This window comes from Rhincodon typus, chromosome 4, assembly GCF_021869965.1.
Source record: "Rhincodon typus isolate 14 chromosome 4, sRhiTyp1.1, whole genome shotgun sequence".
NCBI lineage: Eukaryota > Metazoa > Chordata > Chondrichthyes > Orectolobiformes > Rhincodontidae > Rhincodon > Rhincodon typus.
In genome coordinates this window covers 80,529,699-80,539,422 of record NC_063335.1, presented here as the reverse complement: position 1 = coordinate 80,539,422, position 9,724 = coordinate 80,529,699, and the positions used below count along the sequence as shown (strand labels likewise).

Sequence of the window (9,724 nt, the reverse complement as noted above, 5' to 3'; positions counted from 1 at the left end):
AACGTCGGTGTTCCACAAAGTGGTCCCCAAGCCTGATGTAGAGGAGGCCACAATGGGAACAGCGGATACAGTATACCACATTAGCAGATGTGCAGGTGACCACCTGCTTGATGTGGAAAGTCTTCCTGGGGCCTGGGATGGGGGTGAGGGGAGAGGTGTAGGGGCAGGTATAGCACTTCCTGCGGTTGCAGGGAAAAGTGCCGGGTGTGGTGGGACTGGAGGGGAGTGTGGAGCGGACAAGGGAGTCTCGGAGAGAGTGGTCCCTCCGGAAAGCAGATAAGGGTGGGGAGGGAAAAATGTCTTTGATGGTGGCGTCGGATTGCAGATGGCGGAAGTGTCAGAGGATGATGCGTTGGATCCGGAGGATGGTGGGGTGGTACGTGAGGACGAGGGGGATTCTGTTTTGGTTGTTATTGCAGGGAGGAGGTGTGAGGGATGAGTTGCGGGAAATGTGGGAGACACGGTCGAGGGCATTCTCGACCACTGAGGCAGGGGGAAGTTGCGGTCCTTGAAAAACGAGGACATCTGAGATGTTTGGGAGTGGAATGCCTCATCCTGGGAGCAGATGCGGTGGAGGCGAAGGAATTGGGAATAGGGGATGGCATTTTTGCAGGAAAGTGGGTGGGAGGAGGTGTATTCTAGGTAGCTGTGGGAGTTGGTGGGCTTGAAATGGATATCGGTTTCCAGGTGGTTGCCAGAGATGGAAACAGAGAGGTCCTGGAAGGAGAGAGAGGTATCAGAGATGGTCCAGGTGAACTTAAGGTTGGGGTGGAAGGTGTTGGTGAAGTGGATGAACTGTTCGAGCTCCTCGTGGGAGCACGAGGCGGCGCCGATCCAGTCATCAATGTAACGGAGGAAGAGGTGGGGTTTAGGGCCAGTGTAGGTACGGAAGAGGGATTGTTCCACGTAACCTACAAAGAGGCAGGCATAGCTTGGGCCCATGCGGGCACCAATGGCCACCCCCTTTGTCCATAGGAAGTGGGAGGAATTGAAAGAGAAGTTGTTGAGGGTGCGGATGAGTTCAGCTAAGCGGATGAGGATGGCAGTGGAGGGGGTCTGGTCGGGTCTGCGGAACAGGAAGAAGCGGAGGGCCTTTAGGCCATCTGTATGGGGAATGCAGGTGTATAGGGACTGGACGTCCATGGTAAAGATGAGGTGTTGGGGACCGGGGAATTGGAAGTTCTGGAGGAGGTGGAGGACGTGGGTGGTGTCATGGACATAGGTAGGGAGTTCCTGGACCAAGGGGGAGAAAATGGAGTCGAGATAGGTGGAGATAAGTTCGGTGGGGCAGGCGCAGGCGGAGACAATGGGTTGACCAGGGCAGTCAGGTTTGTGGATTTTGGGAAGGAGATAGAAGCGGGCGGTGCGGGGCTGGGGAATGATGAGGTTGGAGGCCGTGGGTGGGAGGTCACCTGAAGTGATGAGGTTGTGGATGGTTTGGGAGATGATGGTTTGGTGGTCGGGGTTGGGGTCAAGATCAAGGGGGCGGTAGGAGGAGGTGTCGGAGAGTTGGCGCCTGGCCTCGGCGATGTAGAGGTCAGTGCGCCATACTACAACTGCACCTCCCTTGTCCATGGGTTTTATGGTGAGGTTGGGATTGGAGCGGAGAGCTGTACGTTCTGTGGGGGAGAGGTTGGAGTGGGTGAGAGGGGTGGAGAGGTTGAGGCGATTGATGTCTCGGTGGCAGTTGGAGATGAAGAGGTTGAGGGAGGGTAGGAGGCCTTGAGGTGGTGTCCAGGAGGAGGGCGTGTGTTGGAGGCGGGAGAAGGGGTCAGTAGAGGGAGGGTTAGGCTTACAGTTAATTCTCTGTCTTTGCTGTGTTTACTTTTACATATGTAAATTTCATTAAGTACATCTTTTCACTGAGTCGGAGATAGCTTATTCCAGTGTAACAGGCCATGTGGTGAATAAAATTAAAAACAAATGCGCATTGTGAAGTGCACTGCCAAAATGTGGCCACTTAGTTTTATGTCTTAGCTTAACTCAGTATTAGTTCATTCTGTGGTTGTGTACTATGCATCAGTATGCCAGGCATTTTCTTTTTTTTTTGAAAACATGTTGCAATATATTTAATTGTTATTTTCCTTCCATTTGCTTACTTTCAAGTTGTGGGCCATATACTTCATAAAGATGGGATTTTAAAGTCGAATTTTAGGAGATAGGCATTGTTGAAGTAATATAACAAGGTGTAGGTTGATTCTAGTCGGATATTGAAATGTTCAGGACCAAAACTTAATATTTTCTCAAAAGTTTTAGGTGAACTGTCACCATCCATTTTGAAGTATGCAATCAATTCAGCTGAATAAATACCAGTCACTGTGACATTGTTGTAAATAAAAGTAAAGCTGGAAAGACCTCTCTAAAAAGACCAATTTATGGTTTAGGAAAGTTGCAGGTAAAATAGTATTAAGCAGCTTTTATTGTCTGTAATTACTTTTTTCTTCTGCAGTAAATATGCCAATAAAATTATTTTCAAGGCAGCAAATCTATAATATAAATATCACTTGCTTTTCCCCTCAGGATTCATCTTGCAGAAGTTTAAAATAACCATGGTTAAACATTGACCAAACAATGTAAAACTGGAAGGTTTTCTTTTCTACTAATATGTCATTTATGGTTCAGATGGAAGCTGTTCAGCCCATTACGTCCATGCTGACTCTCCTCTGAACAATCCAGTCAATCCCTCGGTACCCCACAATCTCTGGAGCACTGCAGGTTAAGTTCCTTCAAGTACCTTCCAATTTGCTTTTGAAATTATTGTTCCTTTCCATTTCCACCACCTCTGTAGGGCAGGTGATTCCAGATCCTTATCGCTTGTTGCAGGAGTAGTTCCTCCTCAGATTCTACATGCATCTCCTGCCCATAGCCTCAAAATCTGTGTTCCCCCAGTCCTTGTACTGTTAGCTAATGAAAACAGTTTTCTTTTCTTGTTTACTTTTAAATAAACCTGCGAAATCTTCTAAAATTCTATTGAATCTCTCCTTAAGCTCCTTTTACTCCAAAGAGAAAAACTCCAACTTTTCCAATCGAACATTGTAACTAAAAGTTACCATCCTTGGAACCATTGTTGTAAATCGCTTCAGCAGTCTCCTGAGTGTTCACATTCTTCCTGAAGTGTGATGATACTACTGGACAACTGATGGTACTACTGGACAAGTTGGATCCCAAAATCTGGCTTAATCGATTGTAATTTTTTGTTCTACTTTAGTCGTTATGGTAGTCAGTTCACTGAAATATGATCACATGGGGGCTGCATAGTTTCTTTAACAAGGGAACAGAAGTTCCTTAAACAAAGATCAAAAAATCAGCAAACCAAGCTTTCTAGCAATAGAAACGGTTCTGAAAATCCTGAAAACATATACAAAACAATTTTTTCAACCTACTTCCCAATACCATTACTTTTTATAGCGATTCAAGTCCAAAGAAATTACATCAGTACTTCAGATCTTTAAGTTCAATTTATTTGATTCACCCCAGTTTATTTCCTGTGAACTGTGAAATCTTTCTTGCATGAATACTCTCAAAACTGAGTCTTCAGATCTCCTCGGTTTCCAATTGCCAGCAGATTTCTAACAAAATACCCGGTCTGAAAGTTGTAGAAATTAAACCTTTCTACTGTGGTAATGTATTCCCTTGACTGCTCTAAAAATCCTCTTTCCATGAGAGAAGCCATACTTCTGATTCCAGTCGGGTCTCTTCCATACTGCCCAAAAAACTTTCAGTCTCTGGGTTTACTAAATCACAATCTTAATTATTCTGAACTGAAAATAAGTTATTGGTCTCTATTGTTTACTGTTCTTGTTGCCAATCACTACAGTTCAGAGTTTTCCATAGAAACTTCAGGAGTTCGCGGTCTGTTGCTCCACAACACAAACTGGTTTAGGTAACTGTTTTAGAAGATATTTTTTTAAAAATCCTTCACAAAAGTAACCAACACGCACATGTCACTAATTTTTAAATCCAAACCCTAACAATGATGTACATGTATGTATAATGAATTGTGTAACTTTTTAGCACAGGTGACAGAACTGGATACAATATTTCAGTTGTGGCCTAAAAAGAACTTACCTGTCTTTTATTTATTTTACTGTACACTGCCTCTACTTATAAAACATCCTACGCTTTCTGAATCACACTTTCAGAAAGAATTTAACAAATATTACCCGCAGACAGTTAAACACTTGGCCCACTTTATTCTGCAGCACCAGATCCAGCAATGAATGTACTTTTACAAACATTATATAATAGTTACATATTTGGGGATAAATTATAGTATTGTTCTTAAGCTGTAAGAACAATTGGAATGGCATCACAGCTTAGAGGATATTGTTACTAATTTGTGCAAAATATCTAGAAAGCAGAAATGACTTTTAAGTTTTTCAGAGACTTTTGTTATTCAGTGACATAACTTTTAAATGCTGCTTTTCATTTATTTATGACAAATGCATTCATTTCTTCTGCTGCCTGCAGCTTTGTTTGGTGGAATGCTGAGTTATGTGGTTTGCAGTTTAAACCAAAAGTCATTAATGGTTATGTTTCACAAAACGATGTTGCCATTTCCTCAGGGTTGGAATGGAGAGGAAATGTGTACTAAACTATGCTTTAATTTTAAAGTTAACAAACCTCTCAACTTCCTTTATCAGGTGGAATGCTATGACTATGACAATGATGGATCACATGATCTAATAGGCACATTTGAAACCAATGTTGCCAAACTTCAAGAGGCATCACAGAATGGAGTAAGGTTTTCTCTTGAAGCTTCAGTTGCTCTCTGGTCATGTGATATGTGTATGATGGTGAAGTCTGCAGTTTTTATGTGTAGCTTACCATTTATATTTGGCTGTTCCTTTCTGTTTTCCTTTGGGGGTGGGGGGTATGAAGTTTCTAGAGTTCCACAACTGGTACTCAGACCTGTTCCTGACCACCTTGGCAATTTTATGATGTCTGAGGATGGTCTATCCTCCCTCTACCCAACTACTAACATGTAAGGGGCCACTTCAACTCTTAGGCTGTTTGGAGGAGTTCAGGGGTGTGAGGATGAAGGGAATGAGATCATTTAGCAGGTCACCTTACTTAAGCCTTGGACCAGTATTAATTGCCATTGAGATAATGGTGATGAACTACCTTCTAGAACTGCTGCATATAGTGGGTGGGGCAACCACAATGCTGTCAAGGAAGGTGCTCTCGTGATGGAGTGTAGTTGTCCCATCATCGGGAGCCGTCTCGGTGGGTGCTCTCTTTCCCAGACGCTCCATTTTAAAAACTACATGCCCTCTTCCCGTATCCCACTTGCAGAACTCCTGTCCACACCCCCAAACTTACCTTGCCTTCAACTATAGTACTTAACATGTAGCATGCGTTTGTAGTTCCAGTCCTTGTGATGAATCCTAATGCTGCTTTGATTTCAGGAATGCCAGCTGGTCAGGTTTGCTAGCAGTTCTTTGAACCAGAATATTCTCTGGAGTGAGGGCACAAATTCATCTCCAGCCTTTAACACTCTTGGGGCTGTTGTGATCAGCACATTGCATTTTGCATGAACTTGCCCCGCTACCCAAAAAATCTAGGTCAATAAAACTTTAACAAGGAAAGTTGGTGAATTCTGCTGTTGCACATTGGAAGGATTAGACTTCTGTCTTGGCAGTTGCATTACACTTTGATGTGATTGTACCAATACGTTTGTGGCTCTGTCCAGAGGTATTATTGCTCATATGTAGTGCAATCACATCCACTGTCCTTTGGTTTTGTTTGCCCATTCTGTGAGTTGCCAGCCCTCTGTATCTTCCACAGGTAACTTACTGAATGGGAGCAAACATTTTGCTGCTAGAGGAGAATGGAGTAGAACAAAGACAGAAATTGCTGGAAAACTTCAGCAGCTCTGGCACCATTTGTGAAGAGAAACATTTCAGGTCCAGTGACCGTTCTTCAGAACTGATAGTAGCTAGGAAAGAATTGGATTTTGTGCACAAGATAAGGTGGATAGAGTGTATAAAGAGTAAACAATAGGTGGAAATATAGCCCAAAGAGAGAGAAGAAGAGTAGGACAGACAAAGGAGTGGATAATGGTCAGCCTGGCAGAACGAATAGCTGCTAATGGGGACTATTAGTGACTAACAATGAGTTACGTGTAATAGCAGATCACAAGGCCTGCTGTGTAGGGTCTGGGGTAAGCATATGGAAGAAGATGCCTCAAGCCCTAAAAATGTTGAACTCGATATCGAGTCCAGAGGCCTCAGAGTTCCTAAGCAGAAAATGAAGTTCTGTTCTTCCAGCTTGTGCTGAGCTTCTCTGGAAAGCTGCAGCAAGCCTGAGTCACACGTTAGCCGTTGACAGACATGGTTGTGTGTTGAAGTGGCAGACAACAGAAAGCTCAGGGGCACTTTTACAGTCAAAATGTAGGTGTCCTTCGATGTGGTCACTCAGCCTATGCTTTGTTTCCCCAATGTAGAGGAGACCACATTGTGAACAGCAAATACAGCAGACTAGATTGAGTGAAGTGTAGGTGAAGCAGGTGTGTTTAGGCCCTTGGATACCAAGGAGGGAGGAAATAAATGGGTAGGTGTTATGCCTTCTGAGGTTGCAGGGGATGGTGCCAGGGTGCTATTAGGGGTTAGGGGTGTTGGGAGTGAAGGACGAGTGAATCAGGGTGTACCAAACAGAACGGTCCTTACAGAAGGCTGACAGGGGAGGGGAGGAGAATAAGTGTCTGGTGGTGGCATCGCGCTGCAGATGACAGAAATGGCAGCTACTGATCCTCTGGATGTGGATGTTGGTGGGATGGTAGGTAAGAACAAAGAGAACCCTATCGCTGTTGTGGGAGGGAAGAGAGAGAAGGTGAGGGTGGAAGTTCAGGAGATGGGTCGGACCCAGCTGAGGGCCCTGTCAACAATGGTGCTGGGGAATCCTTGATTGAAGAAAGAAGTGGATGTTTCGAAGCCACCTTGTCAAAGTTGGTATCGTCAGAACAGATGTGATGGAGATGGAGGAACTGGGAGAATGGAATGCATATTTACAGAAGCAGGCTGTGAAGATGTATAGTCAAGATAACTGCAGGAGTCAGTTGATTTGTAGTGGATATTGGCAGCCTGTCTATCCTCAGAAATGGAAACAGAGGTTGAGGAAGGAAGACAGAAGTCAGAGGTGGACCAGGTGAAGGTGAGAGCAGGATAGAAATTGGAAGTGAAATTGCTAAACTTTTCCAATTCCAGACGAGAGAGGAAAGGAGCGCCAATAATGTCATCAAAACACCGGAGGAAGAGTTGTCGGTGGGGGCTGGAATAGGACTGGAACGAGGAATGTTCCACGTACCCCACAAGGAGACAGGCATAACTGGGGGTCACGTGGGTACCCAAACAGAGAATGGAGTGGGCTCTGCTGGGACAGATGAGCAATTCTTGCACATTCAAGCCTAAAAGTACTTTTGCTGCTCCTAACTTTAAGAAACTGTGTTTTTAAATTGTCTTCAGTTGGTGATTTTGGACACTGCTAATAAAGCCTGTTCTGCTTATTAACTAATTTTGTAAATGGATCTTTCGCAGGTCATTCACTCTCTCTCTCATTTATATACTCAAGGGCCACATAGCAGTGGGACTAAAGCCAGTATAAATTGGTTGCAGCTGACTTCATGCTAAATTTACATGTTTTCTTGAGCATAAAATGGGGTCAATCCCAAATCAATTTTTACCCCAGAGTCAGTACAGAAGCCATTAATGTTGTTAAATTATATTTTAAAATAATAAACATATTTGTTTGTGTATTTTAACATTGAAAGGAAATATTAAACTGTTTTGCTCAACTATTGGGTTCAGGGATATAATTACATAATATTATTAAGAGATATTGTACTCAGATTCCAATGTTGATGGTGCTTTCACAGACGGAGTTTGAATGTATTAATCCAAAGAAAAAACAGAAGAAAAAGAACTACAAAAATTCAGGGACTGTGGTTGTTAAATCATGTCAGGTATGTTCTGTTAGATTTCTCTCTTTTTGACAAAGTGTTTGTCTCTAAATTAAGCATAATATTATGGGAATATATCCTTTGTGCGATCTTGAGGATCGTGGATTAGTTTTGTTACAAAAGCTGAAATAGGTGGGTGTTCAAGTCCTCTCCTTTGTTGTCGAGTGTTTAAAGATGCAATGAATTTGCATTCATGCAGTGTTTTTCACTTTTTTGGCAAAGTCCCAGTGCCAAAAGCTGCATAGCTTTGTAGGGAACTGATGCAACCAGTTTGTGAATGGCAAGGTCACACAGTGAATCGAATAATTCTCATAGACATTCTCATTGGCAGGCCAATTTTAGATGCACTATCACACTTTAAAGACAGCACTTCCATGAATGTTGCACTCATCCAATAGTGCAGTAAAATGCCAGTCGACCTTAATGCTGGAGTCTATACTGTAACTGAAACCCTCAAGTTTATCTCAATCAATTTCACTGTAGCTAAATCAAACTAATAATGCAAATTATTTTCTTTAGTATGACTTGCTTTTTTCATTATGACTAATTTACATAAAACACATTTGTTCTCGGCAACAAAATAGTTTTTCTTAGAGTCATAGAGCCATACAGCACACAAACAGATCCTTCAGTCCATGCCGAACATAATTCCAAACTAAACTAGTCCCACCTGTCTGCACCTGGCCCATATCCGTCCAAACCTTTCCTATTCATGTACTTATCCAAATGTCTTTTAAACATGATAATTGTACCCGGATCCGCCACTTCCTCAGGAAGTTCATTCCACACGTGATCCACCCTCCGTGTAAAAAGACTTTCCCCCCATGTCTTTTTTAAATCTCCCTCCTCTCACCTTGAAAATATGCGTCCTAGTCTTGAAACACCCATCCTAGGGAAAGAAACTACCATTAACTCTATGTAAACCTGTCATTATTTTAGAAACTTCTATCATGTCGCCTCTCAACCTCCTATGTTTCAGTGAAAAATGTCCGAGCCTACCCAGCCTTTCTTTATAACTCAAACCTTCCATACTCTGCAACGTCCTGGTGAATCTCTTCTGAACTCTCTCCAGCTTAATAATATCCTTCCTATAATTGGGCGACCAGAACTGGACACAGTATTCCAGAAGAGGCCTCACCAATGTCCTGTACAACCTCAACATGACTTTCCAACTGCTGTGCTCAAAGGATTGAGCAATGAAGGCAAGCATGTCAAATGCCTTTTTAACCACCGTGTCTATATGTGACGCAAACTTCACTCCTGAATTTAAATATTTAATATATACACCTAGAGCGTTGTAGATGTACTGCACGGAAACAGACCCTTCGGTCCAACTCTTCCATGCTGACCAGATATCCGAAATAAATCTAGTCCCATTTGTCAGCATTTGGCCCAAATCCCTCTTAACCCCTTCCTATTCATGTACCCATCTGGATTCCTTTTAAATATTGTAATTGTACCAGCCTCCACTTCCTCTGGCAGTTTATTCCATACACGCACCACCTTTTGCGTGAAAAAGTTGTCCCTTTGGTCCCTTTTAAATCTTTCCCCTCTCAACTTAATCCTATGCCCTCTAGTTTTGGACTCCGCTACCCTCCGGAAAGGACCTTGGCTACTCACCCTATCCATGCCCCCTCATGATTTTATAAACTTCCAGAAGGTCACCCCTCAGCCTTCGCTCCAGGGAAAATAGCCGCAGCCTGTTCAAGACAACAAGGTGCAGGGCTGGATGAACATAGCAGGCCAAGCAGCATCATAGGAGCAGAA

General features: G+C 43.2%; 1 protein-coding gene across 1 annotated transcript in view; it reads left to right on the top strand.

Annotated features, from left to right (window-relative positions):
- LOC125480948 (copine-3-like) overlaps positions 1-9,724 on the top strand; it is a 46,285-nt gene that overhangs the window by 14,881 nt on the left and 21,680 nt on the right. Inside the window, exons 2-3 of the mRNA XM_048596142.1 lie at positions 4,644-4,739; positions 7,874-7,960. Of these exons, the coding sequence (XP_048452099.1) occupies positions 4,644-4,739; positions 7,874-7,960 (183 nt within the window). The remainder of the gene's footprint in view (positions 1-4,643; positions 4,740-7,873; positions 7,961-9,724) is intronic.